Below are 23,219 nucleotides of genomic sequence, written 5' to 3' on the forward strand. Positions count from 1 at the left end.
GTTGGAAGCACCCCACTCTCCCCTACTATGAATATTACTGAGTGTGAAAAACCAGTTTCACATGTTTCAAGTAATGCAAGAAGCATTCAATTTGATGATTAACAGGTTTTACAAGTGGATGACCCATCATGTTGAATATGAGACACCAATTCAAATATTATACTAATAATCCCGCTGGAAGCTAAAAAGTCATTATCAGAGTTATTATCTTGTATGCCTTTCAAATACACTTTTATGACAGTAAAAGTAAGGATACTATCATATGAAATCAGATGATGCCCTTCAACTTAAGGTGTAATGCAAAACCTTCCAGTCCTACTAAACATTTGTCATTACACTATCAGTGTCATTATGCTACAGTGTCAGGCTCTACACCCTTTCAAAGTCTACTTACAGACATGCAGAACATAAATTGCCTCTAGTGGGTGCTACAGACACCAGATCCAAAACAAAAATTGTTTGACAAAATCACTCATATCGTTATACTATTCTCAATATGTGTAGGGTTCAAGTAGATGTAGGGCAGTTTAAGCTTTGAGTTCCTTGTATTGATGAACTCGCTCAGGAAGGACAACTCGGTCTGCAGTTGCTTCTTCATCTTCTTGGGAGAAGCCTCATCAAAGTATTCATCTGGGTATGTTCCAAGGGGAACCTGAAGGATAAAAAAATTGTAATGTTGATGAGAATTATGGAATGGACAGAGATACATTTTGAATTCACTCAATTAAACACTGCTCGTGTCTAAATCTATAGGCTTACTCACAAAGTCATCAAATTTCTTGCTAAGCAACCACTCTGTGGCCATGTTGTTGACTGAGGTGCCAACATTTGGTAGGGTCTTCAAGATGGAGTCCATGCCAGACCTCCCTTTCGTGGTCGGAGGAGGGTTGTTCAGAAACAAGGGGTTGTTGGCAATCCAACTGCAGTAGTCAAACTACTAGGCATACAATAAAGAAAATGAAAACAACATTGGAATGCATGTCATTTAGGTTATAGATAGGGAAATGGTATGTGATATATATATATATATATATATATATATATGAGCTTATTGACTATTTGAATGTCACCTGTCCCATGTTAAGAGCATTATGTTGAGGGGAGACAAGGAAGATGATCATTGTAATGAACTTGACCAGCTCGCCCACTGTATGAAACGATTCAGGGATTCCTGGAAAGACCAGAGCAGTCAGTGTCACTGAAACATGTCACGTTCAACAATTCCTTCAGAGCCATTTGCCATCATTAAGCTGAGTACCTGACTTGCTGTTTCCAAGAAAACCATAGACGAAGATCTCTTTAATCCAGTCTTGGAGCTCCGAGTCCCTGGACACTTCACTGTCAGAGGGGTAGTAGTACTCCACCATCCCCTTGACAAAGCTATAAAACAAAACACAACACAGAGAATATACCTTCAGAGTTTGAGTTCAGTTTGAAGTCAATCCAAAAACAGCTGAACAGTGTTGTGCTACCTGTTGATGACCTTCCACAGCTTCAGGCCGTCATCCCTGTAGTAGTAGTGGGGGATGAACTCCATTCCTCGTGCAGTAATGTCCTCCGGCAGACAGAGGGAGCTGTAAATTAAATCCGACAGTGACCTCTTCAAAAGTTCTTTCAGACCATTTCCGTCTATCAAACCCTGAAGAAACAAACACACAAGTCAGAACACTAAACTCTTGTGGAAAACTAAACACAATAACCTGGATCAACCATAATCTAGTTATGTTGAACTCTCACTTGTCACACTGATATAAGGGAAATGTAAACTTATGAATGGCAATGTACATTTGTCAGGGGTCCATCTGGACTGATTAGTTGTTTACGAGCAAGGACATTTATCTGCAGAGTGTAACGAAAGTGTGGTGTCAGCATCTGGAATGCAAACAAGAACAATACAGAGAGAAGAAAAGTGAATACATTGTGTTATAAAAAATTCCACTAAGACAATTGTTTAAAGTAGCCTACTATACATTGGTAAAAGCCTAGTTTTTTAAATTAAATATCACCATTTACATGTTTTTAGCCATGAATCAATGTGTACAACTGGACCCAAGTGGCCATATTGAAATGCACTATTTTACACAAAATGTACCTTGTAAATGGGGTGTATCACAGGAAAGTTCCGAAAGGTTGCCATTGCAAAGACCTCTGCCAGCAGGTGGGTGTTCAGTAGATGGTGAGTAATCTGATAGTCATTGAAGTCTGCACATCTCAAATATAACTTGGCTAGCAGCCAGTCATGCTCTGAGTCGCTAGGCAGAAAGATGGGGCAATGCTCCGAAGGTACTTGTCCCAGCTGTGAGTGAAATGAGAATGGTCAACAAACAAAGAGGTTCATGTCTATTATACAGGCTAACATCTTTTGGGCATTAATGTACCTGGATGGCAATGGGCAGCAATTTGTCCTCTGGGTTCTTGTAGAAAAGACAGAGTCCTGGAGTCAGAGGAAGAGGTTCACCATTGACAACCCTGGTTGGCAAACCCTCTAGTTTCTTATAGTCACAAATGAATATGTTCCCTTCCTGTGGGCAAAACCAAACTTATTATCTTAACTGCACTGTTATGGAAGAAAACTCAGTTTTCGTATCTCAGATCCACATTAACAATTTAAACTCAGACCTTGGTCTCTCTGGCTAGAGAGCTTCCAGACTCCAGGAAGGGCTGTACCATCTCGTCAGTGACAGGGAAGTTGGGGGGAAGTTTGGAGCAGCATTGGATCACATTGGGGTTGGTTCCGTTAAGATACTGGGACCCAAAGAATTCATCATCTTTCCAATGCTCATAGACGTACTCTAGAAGGAACATTTTAATTGTCATTTAATATATAAAATACATTGGGGGAATTACAAAGAGGATTACAACAGACAATATGAAAGCCCTCTTTGACATATATTGTATTCCTGCAAAAGAAGCATAAAAGCACAAAAGAGCATTTGTTCAAGAGGATTTGTTCATCTACCTGCTATGGGTGTCCTCTTGCACCAGAAGACCTTCTTCATGTCCTCCAAGGTTTTCCAGTGCTCAGTGGAGGATGCAAGACCCTTAAGGTTGAGCTCAGCCAAACTGGAGAGGAAATTGGACAAAAGGAAATCGGTAAGAGGTTAAAAAAGAAATCGATTAAAACTCTGAATCCTGAAAGGTTATTTTGTACTTAACTGTGTGTCTATCAAAAAATATATATATTTTCAGCATTAAAATTACATTGTATTTCCAATAACGATGTACACAATATACAAGTATACTGTGTGTGTGTGTGTGTACACACAAATATTGCACTACATACACCAGTCAAAAGTTTGGACACATGGAAAATGTGTCCAAACTTTTGACTGGTACTGTACACGCATACCAATACGTGTGTTGTGTATATTCCACAACATGTCTTACTCAGTACCTCAATCATTAACATACAATGCACAGTACTTGTCAATCTGGGGTGATTCAACAGCAACTCACGCCATGGATTTGGTGTAGATGAACTCTGCACGTTTAGAGAAGGAAAATTGGACTTCAGAAGGCAGGGAATAGGGGTCAGTGATGCTGATAATGTAAGGCACTCCCTTCGCATATTCAGCCCACCTAAATATTGAAACAAGAGAATGCAAATACACAGGTTCTGAAACAACACAGCAAAACATTTCAATGAGTAATTCATCACAATGAATTAGGAAACTAGTTACTTTAGCCAGTTTTCTAAAGAAGTAAATTGACTTATTTTTACTTTATTGATTTATAGTTTCAAAGGGTTTCCTTTGGAGAGGAAATGTTGGGAGGCTAACTAGTAGCAAGACAATATAAAGTGGATACATTACAGATGCAGCTAATTGTATCTGCTATCAATAATAATGTACATTGGCCTGATCACAGAGCAAGTAAAATGACACAAAATCACTCACTTGAACAGTTGCTTATGAAGCTCCACCTCCTGTCTCCTGTGCTTAACCATTAAAGGAAGCTCATCCTCAAAAACCTTGGTGGCTGAAAGGTAGTGAAAATACTTACATCATTTACATACATTATTAAATAAATGCAATGTTTATTTACAAGATTTCATGAATAAATGAAAGCTTATATTTGCTTAACAAATACAAATTCCAGATTTACCTTGCCCCCCCCTGAGCTCTACAACCTCCCCCCTGGAAATCCATCTGTAACAGGGGAACAGGATGACATCACCCTCCGGGGTTGTAACGACGATCTTGGAGCAGAACCACTCGTTTTCAGGCAAGTAAAGGAACTGTTCTTTTTCCAGCTTGACCAGGAGGGGGCGCCCCAGAGACGAGGTGCTGGTTACACTGTAGCTGCTTGTCTGACATACAAGATGGACAACTGTCATTGAATAATAATATTTAAATGAATGATAATTATAAGTTAGCAGGATTCCATGTCTCTGAGAGGCTGTTACTTGCATGTCCCAATGCAAACATCTCCTTCTGACGGATACTGGAGTGGTAGGATCAAGACCCCACCCCTAGTTCCTCATCTTGAAGCAAATGCCTCGATGGATTGGAAGTATTGCATTTCAGTTTTGGCTTGTTCCGGTTATTTTATTTGATAAGCTCAAGTCAAAAAATCCACAATTGTTATAAATAGAATATATCTTTGGCCAAATTGTGTTGATTTTGAAATGTCTTGCTTATGTCAAAGACACAGACATGATGAAGCCCGAAGTTCAACATGGTGCAGACAGTATCTTGGTTTAATAGCCTAGGTCTATGGGTAGGATGTTGGAGTTTTGGTAATTTTAATACGGTTCCACTAGCGGAAATGCTTGCAATTACTAGCAAACAGAATATGACTTCTTATAATAGGCTAGTGTCTACTGTATTTATAGCTTAGGCCTACTTGGCAGAACACAAGGTATGTAGGCTACATTCATTATCATTTATCAATCTAACATAGTAACCAGCACAAATTAGTGTGCAGAAATGATCTTCTATATAAAATATGGATTTTGAATGGTTCATAGGTTTTTAACTTACCTGCCCAGTTTGGAAATCCAGACCATAGTTGTCCAGGTGTGTGCGGTTACTCTGCCCGTCTGTTCCAATCAGTGTGACATACATATAGTCAGATGTCTCAGACAGCGCCCACTCACCAGTAGTCACCTCTACTTTGTACTCGGCCATGACGATTTGGTATAAAAATCACTAGAACAGATGAAAAAAAACCTTACTGTACAAGTTCATGGATTCCAGGGTATTAATTTCAGCCTGTGTCTTTAAACATCCTGCATCCCAATACATGAAAACAGAACCTACCGTTAACACCTGTTCAGATTTAGCTTGCTTTTGCTTTTTCTCTTGACGAGAGCTTTATATATTTGTAAAACTCCTTCCCTTTAAGAATAACAATTGAGTTGTAAAACAGGTCACATCCAGCAGGATTTTATGCAAATGATCACTTATCCCTGTGGTCAAAGAGATGACCAGTTTCACCCTGCCTTTAGTTGTTGGTTTAAATGAAGAATGAAGTTTGGAATGAAGTTTGACTTCAAGCCTACCTGATTAATTAATCAAATGTATTTCACCTGTTGCTTGTTTGAATCAGAATCTGAATCAGAATGGGATTTATTCGCCATGAAAGTTTGCACAGACAAGGAATTTGCTTTGGCAGGAAGGTGCATACAATAAACATATAGGGACCTAAAATTTAAATATGTGGACTATCTATACTAAGGGTACATAAACTAGCAGTACTAAGTGGGATTAGAATTGAATTAAATATACAATAAAATAAAATATAAGTTGCCGTAAATTACAATATAAAAATACAAATATTACAAAAAATACAAATGTACAAGATACAATTTTGTAATGCAGTGCAAAAAGCTGTGTGTTTTAAGCAGGAAGTCAATAGAGTCAGTGTGGTCCCTTGGCCTTGTTGAAGAGGCCAACAGCGGAAGGGAAGAAACTGTTTTTGTGGCGTGAGGTATTGGTCCTGATGGACCGCAGCCTTCTGCCAGAAGGGAGTGACTGAAACAGGGAGTGACCAGGGTGGGAGGAGTCGGTCACAATCTTCCTCGCTCACCTCAGGGTCCTCGAGGTGTGCAGGTCCTCGAGGGTAGGCAGATTGCAGCCAATCACCTTCTCAGCAGTGCGGATGATACGCTGCAGCCTGCTCTTGTCCTTGGCAATGGCAGCAGCGTACCAGACGGTGATGGAGGAGGTGACCCCTTTTAGTTTGCTATTTAAACCCCAGTGTTTCCTAGTTTCTTTTCAAAGTTTACTCTTTTTTTAAACAGTCTGTCTGAGCCTTCTTCTATATAGTTTTGGCCGTTCTGTGCATCGACCATTTGCCTGTTTTCTGATTACGATTTTGAATTACCTATATTGCCCTGTCTGCCTGTGTATCAACCTCTGCCTGTTCCTGGACTACCCTGTTCTACAATAAACCCTCTGCACCTGGATCCTGAGTCTGGTCTGGTTACACACCTAGGATGGCCTGAAGTGTTCTGTCTTCTCCTGGAGATCTCATCTTCGGCAGGCTCATTCTTTAATCTATACTGTAATTCCAGACTCTCTGTGTCTGTCTTTGTGTGTGTGCACGTTTTATAGTGGTAATTTTGTCAAAGATAAGCTTGAGAAGCGAGCACTGTGCAAAGTTGTAATTTTGCAGGTGTCCATGTGTCCAGGACGTGCGGTGCCACACGGTTAGATGTTGTTTTGATGAGCTCATTTTCTAAAGAAAAGACCTTTGCCAAAAGGTTACATATGTGTTGCCCAGGACCACCAGCAACCCTATACCCAGCATATACAGACCTGCCATAGCAACTAAACCGCCACTCTCATAATTGTTTTTATCATATGCATAAATTACCAGAGGATGTGAAGGCTGAACAAGTAGTTTCAGTTTTTATAGAATTTCAACTGTGATCTGACAAATGTGGGCACAAAAGCAACTGAGTAAAACTGCATCGGCATCACTTTAAGATTAATATGGATTCCATCGAAATGGGAATCTTTTTTTTTCTTCATACTTGTGTACACAAATCAAAAATATTCCTGTTACAACTCCAGCCCTACGTGTGACAAAAATATTTTTGCTTATCAACCAGCTGATTATAAAAATATAAATGTTCAGACGGGTGGCTCTTTAAGAAGAGGGTTGGACTGTCATGACCTAGTCCTAGAGGGAAGAAAAGTCTGACCAATAGACTTACTGAAGGATAATTTCTTTCATTCTTGTTATTTTCCATGTCTCTGAATATCCAAATTTATATGAAGGATTTGTCACATACTAAACTTAATATATTGCAAGTGATGAGACCAGAAGGTTAACTGGAAAGTTAATAGGCACCAGAACTTACTAAACATGTTACACCAGATGCTCCCAACAGTTTCAGGTGGCAAAAAGGTGGGAAACAGGAATGGTCTGTTTTCTTGTGCAAACAAATAAATAAGTAGACTTGGGGCTTCTTGCATAATATTCAGGGGGGTGAAAAACTAAGACTTACATTTGTGACCCTAATCATAGATACTGAATTATTGTACTTTTGTGTAGTTAAGCTTAACTTTTACAAATATACTGATCGTACATTCACAAAGTGTCATACTTAACTTCTGCCCCTGAAACATTTGAATTGTTGAATGGCGGAAACAAGATATAGTGGATCTGTCTTTAGCTGCTGCTCGTTGTGCTGCTTATTATTCTTTATTATTCGTGCATTATTCTTACAGCATTATGAAATAAAGAATTTGTCTTTTTGCTAATTGTGTTCTGTAGTCTATCAAATTGTGTTCTGTACTTATCAGGTAACAAAAAGAATGTGCAATATGTCGAGTCAGTGGATACCCTGAAAATAGTAGGTTAGCAGGAGAAATATAAAAACAACTAATGTAATATCATGTTATTTGAAATGGGTGTGCAATATGTAGCCTATACGGTTTCTTCAATGATCCGTTTCCATTTCAATGACCCATCTCACTCCTTCTCTCAGTCCCCCTCACCCCATTGTAGTGAGGTCCACAAGACCACACGGAGCCAACATCTTGCCACACCTGAAGAGTGATTCAATCACATCAGAATCAGCCCTTGTGACACCCTCAGTATGCTGATTACCCACCAAACGCCGATGCAAAGGAACCATAGAATGGGGGGGGGGGCCTCCCCAATCTACCTAATCAGCCCTCCTGCTAGCTTGCAAGCTTCAAAGGGCCTGATTTAGACAACACGTCTCCAGCGACCATTTGCTATCCGTTTCGGCGGCGATTTGAACAAAGAACATACCTTGATCAGAACTTTTGAGGAAAGTCTTGAGACTTCACCTTTACCACAAGAGTACAAGGTGGAGAATTATGAGAGGGATATTTGTGTTATGTTTGTTACTTTGTTTTAATGTTGTGTTCACTGAAATCTTGATTCTAGTAACAACTCCTTCTTCCTGAAAGATAACCACGTCATTCTTGGTATCTACACGAAGCTATCATAATAAAACAATCATTCAACTATATTTTGTAACTGTACCAAGATGTCCAGAACAATATTTGAACCATCGAATGAACCAGCCAAAGATCAGATCACACCTTTGGTAGGTGTGAAGGAAGAAGGGGGGAGTTGAGAACCCAGCTTCCCCCAATCCACATCTGACCCCAGACGGGTCCTCCCTCGAACTGTATAAAGCCCTAAGATGACCATCAATCTCGGACTCCAGCGAAACCAACCATGGCATGAACGCCATCAGGATTGGCGTTCCAAAGGACGTCGCCAAGCTTCTCCTGAGATTCAACTTCATAGTGAACGCGCCACTATCGGGACGTTTCAACAGAAGGACCAAAAACGCAATTCCAAATGCGACTTCACTGAGATCCCGCAGACTCAGTCACATGACCCAGCGCAGCCGCGCTGTGACTTCAGATTCTTCAAATGGACCTTTGGCGCAAACCGCCCTCAACATCATTGATCAACCCCTGATCAAACGTAACTATGGCTAACGCTCTTTCCTCCTCGACATGGCATTGGCGTTTGCTCTGTTTATGATTTGTAAGGATGTAATCACTGACTGTACAATTTCTGCCTTTCTTTAAGTTAGACCATTTCATTCTGTTCATTGAAACCAATCTCTCATATCAAACCCATAATCCAACTTTTCATAAGATCTGTTTACCTTACTTGAATAAATTCATTGTAAAGATATTTTGACGTGCGTGTTCACTGATGTTACGATTGGCTCTACTCTTAGAACGAATTCATTCCTTAAGATTAGACTGATTATTACAAAGGCTATTATTTAAATATTATTCAATAAGGTTTCCTCTATCCCTTTAACAATAAGAGGTGGTGCCCCCAAGAACTACATACTTTATTATAAATTAAGTATTGCTAATCTTAAACGAGCACACCCCGCTACACCATGCTCCAGTCAACATTCTGCCTCCAGGTGTAACTTAACTATCGACAGTTGTGTAATGTTCAGTTCTTCTCACTCAGCCCAGGGATGAGGATGTGTGCCAAAGGTCATGCTTTAATTAAGTCCTTTAGGTGCCTTCTGAGTCAATTGTCACCTGTTTACGCGGCATATTGCATTTCTTCCATAACCTATTTTGTTATTAAGATTTTCTGGGGGCACTCCTTCTAGGGTGTCTTAGGATCATCCAAGGACATAACAAATGTCATGCTTCTATCCTTCGTGCAACAACCTTTCGCATAACTCTCCACTATAAGGAACTCTCCACTATTCCTATTTGTTTGATACTTGTGAACGGTTCCATGATACACAGATAACTTTCAGGAAAGCCCCCCCCCCCCCACTTGGACATCCCTATATGAATGAGGATAGGCCCTCCATCACTTGGACATCCCTATATGAATGAGGATAGGCCAAGTGATGTGTCAGACAGACTGCTCAGGTTCTTTCAACATCTCTCCAAACAAGGTCCTAATGTTTCCTTGAATGTCTGAGTCCAGCATCCAATCTATCTTCTCTTTATTTGAAAAGCAAGGCGAATACAGCATTAACATTAACCTTTCACAGTAAGGACAAACTACCACGGGGGAGGACCCCAACTCTCCTTTTAATACCCCGACTCTCCTGTAAGACATAAAAAAACTATTGCATTACATTTTAAAATCTCCTGGCATACATTACTACATATTCCAGATGCCTTTCAACTTCAGGTCTAATGCAAAACCTTCCAGTCCTACTTCACATTTGTCATTATGCTATCACAGTGTCAGGCTCTACACCCTTTCAAAGTCTACTTACAGACGTGCAGAACATAAATTGCCTCTAGTGGGTGCTACAGACACCAGATCCAAAACAAAAATTGTTTGACAAAATCACTCATATCGTTATACTATTCTCAATATGTGTAGGGTTCAAGTAGATGTAGGGCAGTTTAAGCTTTGAGTTCCTTGTATAGATGAACTCGCTCAGGAAGGACAACTCGGTCTGCAGTTTCTTCTTCATCTTCTTGGGAGAAGCCTCATCAAAGTATTCATCTGGGTATGTTCCAAGGGGAACCTGAAGGACAAAAAAATTGTAATGTTGATGAGAATTATGGAATGGACAGAGATAAGTTCTGAATTCACTCAATTAAACACTGCTTCTATCTAAATCTATAGGCATACTCACAGAGTCATCATATTTCTTGCTAAGCAACCACACTGAGGCCATGTTGTTGACTGAGGTGCCAACATTTGGTAGAGTCTTCAAGATGGAGTCCATGCCAGACCTCCCTTTCGTGGTCGGAGGAGGGTTGTTCAGAAACAAGGGGTTGTTGGCAATCCAACTGGAGTAGTCATACTAATAAGCGTACAATAAAGAAAATGAAAAGAACAATGGAATGTATGTCATTTAGGTTATAGATAGGGAAATGGTATGTGATATATATATATAAGAGCTTATTGACTACTTGAATGTCACCTGTCCCATGTTAACAGCATTATGTTGAGCGGAGACAAGGAAGATGATCATTGTAATGAACTTGACCAGCTCGCTCACTGTATGAAACGATTCAGGGATTCCTGGAAAGACCAGAGAAGTCAGTGTCACTGAAACATGTCACGTTCAACAATTCCTTCAGAGCCATTTGCCATCATTAAGCTGAGTACCTGACTTGCTGTTTCCCAGAAAACCATAGACGAAGATCTCTTTAATCCAGTCTTGGAGCTCCGAGTCTCTGGACACTTCACTGTCAGAGGGGTAGTAGTACTCCACCATCCCCTTGACAAAGCTATAAAACAAAACACAACAAAAGAGAATATACCTTCAGAGTTTGAGTTCAGTTTGAAGTCAATCCAAAAACAGCTGAACAGTGTTGTGCTACCTGTTGATGACCTTCCACAGCTTCAGGCCGTCATCCCTGTAGTAGTAGTGGGGGATGAACTCCATTCCTCGTGCAGTAATGTCCTCCGGCAGACAGAGGGAGTTGTAAGTTAAATCCGACAGTGACCTCTTCAAAAGTTCTTTCAGACCATTTCCGTCTATCAAACCCTGAAGAAACAAACACACAAGTCAGAACACTAAACTCTTGTGGAAAACTAAACACAATAACCTGGATCAACCATAATCTAGTTCTGTTGAACTCTCACTTGTCACACTGATATAAGGGAAATGTAAACTTATGAATGGCAATGTACGTTTGTCAGGGGTCCATCTGGACTGATTAGTCGTTTACGAGCAAGGACATTTATCTGCAGAGTGTAACGAAAGTGTGGTGTCAGCATCTGGAATGCAAACAAGAACAATACAGAGAAGAAAAGTGAATACATTGTGTTATAAAAAATTCCACTAAGACAATTGTTTAAAGTACTATACCTTGGTAAAAGCCTAGTTTTTAAAATTCAATATCACCATTTACATGTTTTTAGCCATGAATCAATGTGTACAACTGGACCCAAGTGGCCATATTGAAATGCACTATTTTACACAAAATGTACCTTGTAAATGGGGTGTATCACAGGAAAGTTCCGAAAGGTTGCCATTGCAAAGACCTCTGCCAGCAGGTGGGTGTTCAGTAGATGGTGAGTAATCTGATAGTCATTGAAGTCTGCACATCTCAAATATAACTTGGCTAGCAGCCAGTCATGCTCTGAGTCGCTAGGCAGAAAGATGGGGCAATGCTCCGAAGGTACTTGTCCCAGCTGTGAGTGAAATGAGAATGGTCAACAAACAAAGAGGTTCATGTCTATTATACAGGCTAACATCTTTTGGGCATTAATGTACCTGGATGGCAATGGGCAGCAATTTGTCCTCTGGGTTCTTGTAGAAAAGACAGAGTCCTGGAGTCAGAGGAAGAGGTTCACCATTGACAACCCTGGTTGGCAAACCCTCTAGTTTCTTATAGTCACAAATGAATATGTTCCCTTCCTGTGGGCAAAACCAAACTTATTATCTTAACTGCACTGTTATGGAAGAAAACTCAGTTTTCGTATCTCAGATCCACATTAACAATTTAAACTCAGACCTTGGTCTCTCTGGCTAGAGAGCTTCCAGACTCCAGGAAGGGCTGTACCATCTTGTCAGTGACAGGGAAGTTGGGGGGAAGTTTTGAGCAGCATTGGATCACATTGGGGTTGGTTCCATTAAGATACTGGGACCCAAAGAATTCATCATCTTTCCAATGCTCAGAGACGTACTCTAGAAGGAACATTTTTATTGTCATTTAATATATAAAAGACATATTGGGTGAATTTCAAAGAGGATTACAACAGACAACATGAAAGCCCTCTTTGAGATGTATTGTACTCCTGCAAAAGTTTTCAAAAGAGTAAAGTACTGCTGTGCTGAGAATTTAGTGGTTGGTTGCATAGCATTGGGATTTGTTCGTCTACCGGCTATGGGTGTCCTCTTGTACCAGAAGACCTCCTTCATGTCCTCAAAGGTTTTCCAGTGCTCAGTGGAGGATGCAATACCCTTAAGGTTGAGCTCAGCCAAACTGGAGAAGGAGGTTGGACAACAGGAAAGCGATAAAAAAAAAAAAAAGATTAAAACTCAGTGAATTCTGAAAGGTTCATTTGTACGTATTGTATATAAAACATAACTGTTCAGCATTGAAATGTCATTGTATTTCCAATACCAATATACACAATATACAATTATACTGTGCGTGTGTAAATGGTATGCGTGTACCACGCATACCATTTACATTTAGTCATTTAGCAGACGCTCTTATCCAGAGCGACTTACATTAAGTACAGGGACATTCTCCCCGAGGCAAGTAGGGTGAAGTGCCTTGCCCAAGGACACAACGTCAGTTGGCACGGCCGGGAATCGAACTGGCAACCTTCGGATTACTAGCCCGCTTCCCTCACCGCTCGGCCACCTGACTCCCGCCTATACGCATACCAATACGTGTGTTGTGTATATTCCACAACATGTCTTACTCAGTACCTCAATCATTAACATACAATGTACAGTACTTGTCAATTTGGGGTGATTAAACAGCAACTCACGCTATGGATTTGGTGTAGATGAAGTCCCCAAGTTTAGAAAAGGAAAATCGGACTTCAGAAGGGAGGGAAAGGGTGTCAGTGATGCTGTTAATGTAAGGCACTCCCTTTGCATATTCAGCCCACCTAAATATTGAAATAAGAGAATGCAAATACACAGGTTCTGAAACAACACAGCAAAACATTTCAATGAGTAATTCATCACAATGAATTAGGAAACTAGTTACTTTAGCCAGTTTTCTAAAGAAGTAAATTGACTTATTTTTTACATTATTAATTTATAGTTTCAAAGGGTTTCCTTTAGAGAGGAAATGTTGGGAGACTAACTAGTAGCGAGACAATTTAAAGTGGATACATTACAGATGCAGCTAATTGTATCTGCTATCAATAATAATGTACATTGGCCTGATCACAGAGCAAGTAAAATGACACAAAATCACTCACTTGAACAGTTGCTTATGAAGCTCCACCTCCTGTCTCCTGTGCTTAACCATTAAAGGAAGCTCATCCTCAAAAACCTTGGTGGCTGAAAGGTAGTGAAAATACTTACATCATTTACATACATTATTAAATAAATGCAATGTTTATTTACAAGATTTCATGAATAACTGAAGGCTTATATTTGTTTGACAAATACAAATTCCAGATGTACCTTGCCCCCCCCTGAGCTCTACAACCTCCCCCCTGGAAATCCATCGGTAACAGGGGAACAGGATGACATCACCCTCCGGGGTTGTAACGACGATCTTGGAGCAGAACCACTCGTTTTCAGGCAAGTAAAGGAACTGTTCTTTTTCCAGCTTGACCAGGAGGGGGCGCCCCAGAGACGAGGTGCTGGTGACACTGTAGCTGCTTGTCTGACATACAAGATGGACAACTGTCATTGAAAAATAATATTTAAATGAATGATAATTATAAGTGAGCAGGATTCCATGTCTCTGAGAGGCTGTTACTTGCATGTCCCAATGCAAACATCTCCTTCTGATGGATACTGGAGTGGTAGGATCAAGACCCCACCCCTAGTTCCTCAGCTTGAAGCAAATGCCTCGATGGATTGGTACATTTACATTTACATGTATTCATTTAGCAGACGCTTTTATCCAAAGCGACTTCCAAGAGAGAGCTTTACAAAGTGCATAGGTCACTGATCATAACAACGAGATAGCCACAAAACATTGCGAGTAGCCAAAACATGAAGCACACATTGTGAACAACCAAAATAAGTGCCAAAGGGAAGAACCATAAGAGCATGTAGTTAAACAAGTTACAATTAAACAACATGAACTGCTATAAGTGCAAGTGTACCTGTGGAAAAAAGCAAGCAACAATAATAAAAACAATATATCACAGCGAGTACAAACATTTAAGTCAGTTACCACTAACCACAAGAGCAACAAGTCTCTAAGCAAGAGTCATTGTGATCCTTGAGGAAACTAACATCGGGTCAAGCAAACCATTCCTAAGTACCGTTGTACTCCCGGAACAAGTGCGTCTTGAGCCTTTTCTTGGTAGTATTGCATTTCAGTTTTAGCTTGTTCCGGTGATTTAATTAAATCAGCTCAAGTCCAATAATCCACAATTGTTATAAATAGAATACATCTTTGGCCAAAATGTGTTGATTTTGAAACAACATGGGAAAACTAGTACTCTTTGCACTTTTTGCTTATGTCAAAGACACAGACATGATGAAACCAGAAGTATGAACAAACAGAATATTACTTCTACTTATAATAGGCTAGTGTCTACAGTATTTATAGCTTAGGCCTACTTGGCAGAACACACAGTATGTAGGCTAAATTCATCAACCTAGCCTGGTTTCCTGTTGCACACAGTATTTTCAAATACATTTTCAAGTTCATACAGCCCTGACACTGACCCTCATTTATCAATCTAACATAGTAACCAGCACAGATTAGTGTGCAGAAATGATCTACTAACAGGGTTCACATGTGATTCACAAAATATTCTTATAACATTCTTATATCCCATCATCCACTGACATAAAAACATATATATGGATTTTGAATGGTTCATAGAAATTTAACTTACCTGCCCAGTTTGGAAATCCAGACCATAGTTGTCCAGGTTTGTGCGGTTACTCTGCCCGTCTGTTCCAATCAGTGTGACATATATATAGTCAGATGTCTCAGACAGCACCCACTCACCAGTGGTCACCTCTACTTTGTACTCGACCATGACGATTTGGTATAGAAATCACTAGAACAGATGAGAAAAAACCTTGTTCAGATTTTGCTTGCTTTTGCTTTTTCTCTTGACTAGAGAGCTTCATATATTTGTAAAACTCCTCCCCTTTAGGAATAACAATTTGGTTGCAAAACAGGTCACATCCAGCAGGCTTGAATGCAAATAAGCCTCTATGTTTATAGAGATGATCTGTTTCATCCTGCCTTTAAGAAGTTTGACTTCGAGCCAACCTAGGATGACCTGAAGTGTTCTGTCTTCTCCTGGAGATCTCTTCTTCTGCAGGCTCATTCTTTAATCTCTACTGTAATTCCAGGACTCTCTGTTTGTCTTTGTGTGTGCGTGTGTGTACGTTTTATAGTGGTAACTTTGTTGACGGCTGTGAATCTAGATTGCACTGCCAGTGTCTAGCTTACAGAGGAACTCTGTGAAATATGCTCATTTTCACTTGAGTCCCTGAACCTAACTATTTACTATAGGTCTCGTCTCTAATTTATACCCCAATTCCCAAACAGTTTGGACATTGTGGAAAATGGAAATAAAAACTAAATACAATACTTTGTCTTTCCATGTTTGTCGAGGAGACGTCAATGTAATGTTAAAAGTCATGACTTAGTATGTTATCAAACAGATAGAGCTAGTTGACTCTACTTGTAAGGCAACTTACACAGCTTTTTGGAGTGTAACTCTAAATAAATACAGAGTGTAGCTCTGTATTTTCCCTGGAAGATGTTATGAGCTCAGACTTTTTCGAAGGAAAGGAAATCTTACGTAAAGCCAACAAGCCCCAACTAGCGCAGGCAGTCACTGAGTTCTCAAGCAAGACATCTAAAAAACTGTCCTTGATTCCATCCCACCAACTGAGCATTATATCCTTGACGGTGGCTTCCTGGTTCACCCCTTGGCATGGAAAAAGGGTGACATATGCAGACTTTACCATACGCCATTATGGTAAAGCAACAGTCGTTTTTGATGGTTATAGCGAAGGTCCATCCATCAAAGACAATACGCATCAGAGACGTGGTGAAAACACTCACCCCATCGTTAACTTCAATGCAGAGACTGAGTTTGTGGGAAGAAAGGATGATTTCCTTTCCAGATCTTGCAACAAACAAGGACTTATCAATCTTATGACCGAGGAGCTGGAGAAGAAGGGCTGCACTGTTACTAATGCATCAGGTGATGCTGACGTTGACATTGTCAAAGCTGCAGTCAAGGCCTCAAAACATCAGCCCACAACCTTGATTGGGACAAACAATAGAGGCCTCTATTTTCATTCAGACAAGTCCAAAGCTACTAAAGTGTACAACATCAGTGAGATGAAACATGTTCTGGGTAGTGACTTGTGTTCCCAGTTGCTGTTTATTCACGCCTTCACACGATGTGACACATCTCTACGCATGTTTTGTCTTGGCAAACACACAGCATTCCAGAAACTTGTGAATGGTGAATCAACCATCCAGTCCTGTGCAAATGTGTTTCTGCTCCCACATCAAGCAAGAATGTCATAGAGGACCCTGGGACCAAGGCAATGGCAGTGTTGTTTGGCGGAAAGAGTACCGATTCACTTGCCTCTTGCGCTACAACCTTTTTAGCAAGAAAATCATTACCGCCAAATCATTTTTACCCCAGAACATCTGCCTCCAACTGAGTCCTCAACCAAATACCACTGCCAAAGAGTATACTTCCAGATCATGGTGTGGATTGGAAAGGAAGGTGACATGAAAACAGTGGATTGGGGATGGAAACTGGTGGACAACCGGTTACTGCCAGTTATGACCAGTAAGACTGCCACCCCAGAAAGCCTCCTGCAGATGATCCACTGTAATTGCACAACTACCTGTTGAACACAACGGCGCAGTTGCAGGGCATATGGACTACCATGCTTGCCTGCTTGTGGACCATGTCAAGTTGGGAACTGTGAGAATCACTATAATTAACCTCTATGGGAGGAAGAGTGTGATGACTAATGGTAAGTCTAGTGAAGGTCACGGTGCAAAAAAGTATAACAAATAAACCAGAACAACAGGAATCAACTGAAGACAATAGAAAAAGATATGTATAAATAAGAAAAGCATTAAAAAATATAAAAACCAAAAGGCAAAAAACCCAAAACGCATAATAAAAAATATTTAAAAATAAAAGGGGCTAGCGGTACTGAGCCTTCACGTGGCAGCCATGTTTTGACTAATTTTACAGTACCACACAGTTCTAATGAATTTATTCTTTATTGGAATCAAAAGAATGGTTATGAACCACATAAAACACCAACACTAGGCAAAACGATATGAGAAAGGAGAAATATGCAATTACTTAAGGGAAATTGTCCTTATTTTTCCGATAAATATGCTTGTAACCAATTGCTTTAATATATAATTGGGTGTGCTCAAGCCTTCGGCGAGAGCACAACCTTTGTTCTCTCACATATATATTATTATTATTTTTATTTCTTTTTGCCCCCCTAAAACTCAGTCAATATTTGGCCTACATAGACAACGTAGGTGTCAAAAGTTTCGTCTTGGTAGCGATTGAGTTGCTTGTATTGGGATTTACGTTCCGTTGCACGGTTTAAGTAGAAATTACGTTTTTGTGTCGAAAAGTGAAGCTAACGGTGGCTAACTTGCTAACCACAGTCAATGACGCTACTTACGTCACTAACGTCACGAAAACTCGCGTGACTACCTCTAGCAGAATATTAGTTTAGCAGCTCGTTAACTTCTGGGAGATAGCTAGGCTAACTATAGCTTTACTGCAAGGCAGCTGCAGAAACGCCACAAGCAAAGAGGCCAGGTGATAACTATTTACTAATTTTACTTTGTGATATAACACACAATTGTGATGTGTAATGTACAATATAAGCTGATATTATTAAGGAAGTACATCTACTTTCGGAAAAAGTAGTCTACTATTTCACTGAAGTATTAGCATCATGACATTAGCCTGTGTTGCCCGGGCAACACATACTACAGTGGTCTATGATGTAGCATTATCTGTTTTCAATCGTTAAAATAAACATTCCTCACATATACATTTTCGTTGTAGGGTTTATTCTGACATTAGTAAACGATTTGTTGGTGAAAAAACCATTACCTGTGGTTTCAAACCAGTGTAGCTCACTGCAACGCTGTAGCTTACGTGAGACACACTACAAAAACATCTAGCTTACACAACTGTAGGAAGTCAAACGGCGACAGAACATGTTCGGCACTCCCCTTACTTAAATCAAAAGTCTATCTAACTACTAACCTGAACTTCATTGCCACAGCCTAAACGTTGTCAATCTGTTCATGAAAATAATTAATTTCAGCTTAAACCGTATAACGGAACGTTAAATCCAATTCAACCAACGCAATCGCTACCAAGACGAACACAGCAGTAGTCTAGTACTGTACCGTAGTAGTACAATTTACCGGGCAGCTTCTCCACACAGGGCTATATCGCATTTTGCGTTGTTACTGACAATGATCGCTACCAGTGAGCTTTTTATGAATGAGCGATTTTCCACTAAATAAATGTCAAGCTTATTTACGTTTTGGGGGGCATATTTTCAGTTAGCAGATGGTACTGTTTGAATTGCGATTCCATCTTCTACTGCCGGGTAACGTCGTAGAATAATCTTCAAAGGGGGTTCTTTATTAATGAATGAATGCAATGAGTAGGCTAAATGCCTGAAAATATAATGAGAAGGGAAAAACTTATAATGACGTTTAAGTCATAGAGATTAGGTCAATTTTTACACCGGTCTGCCCAATTTATTCGTTTTGTTTCAACGATGAGGCTGCCTCTTGCAGGGGAAATGAGAAGACATCTATTTCATTCTACACTTCACTCATATTTTCAGTTGTAAATGAGCAGCAAAAAAAAAATGCTTTTAAGTCTATGTCATCTTTATAAATAATAAGTATGCATTTTTATATAAACTAGAGAGGGTACAATTTCTGTGTAGGGTGTGCTTGCTTGCGTCGGTTGGACAGGGGTCCGTTTTTTAATGACATTTTTACAACTGATATTTCTGTATTTTATATAAAAATGCATACTTATTATTTATAAATATTACATAGATTTAAAAGCATTTTTTTTGCTGCTCATTTACAACTGAAAATACGAGTGAAGTGTAGAATGAAATAGATGTCTTCTCATTTCCCCTGCAAGAGGCAGCCTCATCGTTGAATCAAAACGAATACATTTGGCAGACCGGTGTACAAATTGACCTAATCTCTAAGACTTAAACGTCCTTTTAAGTTTTCCCTTCTCGTGATATTTTCAGGCATTTAGCCTACTCATATTGCATTCATTCATGAATAAAGAACCCCCTTTGTGAAGATTATTCTACGACGTTACCGGCAGTAGAAGATGGAATCGCGATTCAAACAGTACCATCTGCTAACTGAAAATATGCCCCCAAAAACGTAAATAAGCTTGACATTTATTTAGTGGAAAATCGCTCATTCATAAAAAGCTCACTGGTAGCGATCATTGTCAGTAACAACGCAAAATGCGATATAGCCCTGTGTGGAGAAGCTGCCCCGGTAAATTGTACTACTACGGTACAGTACTAGACTACTGCTGTGTTCGTCTCGGTAGCGATTGCGTTGGTTGAATTTAACATTCCGTTGTACGGTTTAGGCTGAAATTAATTATTTTCATGAACAGATTGACAAAGTTTAGGCTGTGGCAATGAAGTTCAGGTTAGTAGTTAGATAGACTTTTGATTTAAGTAAGGGGAGTGCCGAACATGTTCTGTCGCCGTTTGACTTCCTAAACAGCTGTGTATGTTAGATGTTTTTGTCGTGTGTCTCGCGTAGGCTACAGCATTGCAGTGATACACTGGATTGAAACCACAGGTAATGATAATTTCACCCACAAATCGTTTACTTGTAATCTAATGTCATAATAAATCCTACAACGAAAATGTATATGTGAGGAATGTTTATTTTAACGATTGAAAACAGATACATCATAGACCACTGTAGTATGTGTTGCCCGGGCAACAGAGGCTAATGTCATGCTAATGCTTCAGTGAAATAGTAGACTACCGTTTCCGAAAGTAGATGTGGGGCTACTTCCTTAATAATATCAGCTAATATTGTACATTACATTTCATAATAATGTTTCACATCACAAAGTAAAATGAGTAAATAGTTATCACCCTGGCCGCTTTGCTTGTGGCGTTTCTGCAGCTGCCTTGCAGTAAAGCTATAGTTAGCCTAGCCTAGCGTAGAATGAAATAGATCTATTTCATTCTACGCTTCACTCGTATTTTGAGTTGTAAATGAGCAGCAAAAAAAAGATGCTTTTAAATCTATGTAATCTTTATAATTAATAAGTATGCATTTTTATATAAAATACACAGGAATATCAGTTGTAAAAATGTAATTAAAAAACGGACCCCTGTGCAACCGACGCAAGCAAGCACACCCTACAATTTCCCCAGAAATTGTACCCTCTCTAGTTGTACCTGTAATCACTTTTCTATCATGCAAATTGCATGATAGAAAAGTGATTAGCATGATGCAAATATGCTAATTAGAATATTACATGGCCAAAACATGTACTAGGGGTGACATCACAGACACACAGCTAGGTGGCAGATACTTTCCATTACAAGTTAGAAACTCTTTACCTACTGGATGGCCTCGATGGCATCACTTCAGAACATCCATCCATCACCTTCCGTTTGTCCGGGGGTCGGGTCGCGGGGGCAGCAACCTAAGCAGGGAGGCCCAGACTTTCCTCTCCCCGGCCACTTCCACCAGCTCTTCCTGGGGGACCCCGAGGCGTTCCCAGGCCAGCCGAGAGACATAGTCCCTCCAGCGTGTCCTGGGTCTTCCCCGGGGCCTCTTCCCAGTGGGACGTGCCCAGAACACCTCACCAGGGAGGCGTCCAGGAGGCATCCTTATCAGATGCCCGAGCCACCTCAACTGGCCCCTCTCGACGCGGAGGAGCAGCGGTTCTACTCTGAGCCCCTCCCGGATGACCGAGCTTCTCACCCTATCTCTAAGGGAGAGCCCGGACACCCTGCGGAGAAAACTCATTTCGGCCGCTTGTATTCGCGATCTCGTTCTTTCGGTCACTACCCACAGTTCGTGACCATAGGTGAGGGTAGGAACGTAGATCGACTGGTAAATAGAGAGCTTCGCCTTTCGACTCAGCTCCTTCTTCACCACAACGGACCGATGCAGAGCCTGCATCACTGCGGACGCCGCACTGATCCGCCTGTCGATCTCGCGCTCCATCCTTCCCTCACTCGTGAACAAGACCCCGAGATACTTGAACTCCTCCGCTTGGGACAAGATCTCCTCCCCGACCCGGAGATTGCACTCCACCTTTTTCCGGTCGATAACCATGGCCTCAGATTTGGAGGTGCTGATTCCCATCCCAGCCGCTTCGCATTCGGTTGCGAACCGCTCCAGTGAGAGCTGGAGGTCACGGCCCGATGAAGCCAACAGGACCACATCATCCGCAAAAAGCAGCGACCCGATCCTGAGGTCCCCAAACCGGACCCCCTCAACGCCCTGGCTGCGCCTAGAAATTCTGTCCATATAAGTTATGAACAGAATCGGTGACAAAGGGCAGCCCTGGCGGAGTCCAACCCTCACCGGGCACAAGTTCGACTTACTACCGGCAATGCGGACCAAACTCTGGCACCGGTCGTACAGGGACCGAACAGCCCCGATCAGGGAGTCCGGTACCCCGTACTCCCGGAGCACCCCCCACATGAGCCCCCGAGGGACACGGTCGAACGCCTTTTCCAAATCCACAAAACATGTGTAGACTGGTTGGGCAAACTCCCATGCACCCTCCAGAACCCTGCCGAGGGTATAGAGCTGGTCCACAGTTCCACGGCCAGGACGAAAACCACATTGCTCCTCCTGAATCCAAGGTTCGACAATCCGACGGACCCTCCTCTCCAGCACCCCTGAATAGACTTTCCCAGGGAGGCTGAGGAGTGTGATCCCCCTAAAGTTGGAGCACACCCTCCGGTCCCCCTTTTTAAAGAGGGGAACCACCACCCCGGTCTGCCAGTCCAGAGGCACTGTCCCTGATGTCCACGCGAGAGTCCAGCCCCTCTCAAGGAGACTGGTTCCGGAGCCGATGCTGTGCGTCGAGGCGAGGCCGACTATATCTAGCCGGAACTTCTCTACCTCGCGTACCAGCTCCGGCTCCTTTCCCGCCAGCGAGGTGACGTTCCACGTCCCTAGAGCTAGCTTCTGCAGCCGAGGATCGGACCGCCAAGGCCCCCGCCTTCGGCCGCCGCCCGTCTCGCACTGCACCCGACCCCCATGACCCCTCCTGCGGATGGTGAGCCCACTGGAAGGGGGTCCCACGTTGTCTCTTCGGGCTGTGCCCGACCGGGCCCCATGGGAAAAGGCCCGGCCACCAGGCGCTCGCCATCGAGCCCCACCCCCGGGCCTGGCTCCAGGGGGGGGCCCCGGTGACCCGCTTCCGGGCAGGGGCAACTGAGAACCATTGTTATTTTTCTTCATGGTAGTTTTTGAGCCACGCTTTGTCTGATCCTTCGCCTGGAACCTGTTTGCCTTGGGTGACCCTACCAGGGGCATAAAGCCCCCGACAACATAGCTTCCAGGATCATTAGGACACGCAAACCCCTCCACCGCGGTAAG

At 41.6% G+C, this 23,219-nt stretch overlaps 2 protein-coding genes across 3 annotated transcripts; both read right to left on the minus strand.

Moving 5' to 3' along the window:
- Nucleotides 1-51: 51 nt before the first annotated feature.
- Nucleotides 52-21,418, minus strand: LOC134024704 (hydroperoxide isomerase ALOXE3-like). 2 transcript variants are annotated; one of them, XR_009930914.1, is made up of 15 exons: nt 15,442-15,653; nt 14,045-14,249; nt 13,837-13,918; nt 13,396-13,518; nt 12,775-12,878; nt 12,408-12,580; nt 12,167-12,310; nt 11,881-12,084; nt 11,581-11,667; nt 11,268-11,434; nt 11,053-11,174; nt 10,865-10,965; nt 10,574-10,744; nt 10,131-10,462; nt 52-306 (listed from the first exon to the last, which is right to left on the minus strand). XR_009930914.1 is itself a non-coding variant. In XM_062467317.1 (15 exons), the coding sequence occupies exons 2-15, from the start codon at nt 15,586-15,588 to the stop codon at nt 10,283-10,285; spliced, it is 2,010 nt and encodes a 669-aa protein (XP_062323301.1). In that variant the 5' UTR covers nt 15,589-15,609; nt 21,218-21,418; the 3' UTR covers nt 9,909-10,282. The 2 variants fall into 2 exon arrangements, 1 of the variants encoding a protein (XP_062323301.1); XM_062467317.1 differs by lacking the exon at nt 52-306 and adding an exon at nt 21,218-21,418 and having other exon boundaries at nt 9,909-10,462; nt 15,442-15,609.
- Nucleotides 351-5,350, minus strand: LOC134024705 (hydroperoxide isomerase ALOXE3-like). Its single transcript, XM_062467318.1, has 15 exons — nt 5,262-5,350; nt 4,983-5,150; nt 4,105-4,309; nt 3,897-3,978; nt 3,457-3,579; nt 2,960-3,063; nt 2,620-2,792; nt 2,379-2,522; nt 2,093-2,296; nt 1,786-1,872; nt 1,473-1,639; nt 1,259-1,380; nt 1,071-1,171; nt 764-934; nt 351-652 (listed from the first exon to the last, which is right to left on the minus strand). The coding sequence occupies exons 2-15, from the start codon at nt 5,127-5,129 to the stop codon at nt 473-475; spliced, it is 2,010 nt and encodes a 669-aa protein (XP_062323302.1). The 5' UTR covers nt 5,130-5,150; nt 5,262-5,350; the 3' UTR covers nt 351-472.
- Nucleotides 21,419-23,219: the final 1,801 nt, after the last annotated feature.

This window comes from Osmerus eperlanus, chromosome 8 (genome assembly GCF_963692335.1).
Source record: "Osmerus eperlanus chromosome 8, fOsmEpe2.1, whole genome shotgun sequence".
Taxonomy (NCBI): domain Eukaryota; kingdom Metazoa; phylum Chordata; class Actinopteri; order Osmeriformes; family Osmeridae; genus Osmerus; species Osmerus eperlanus.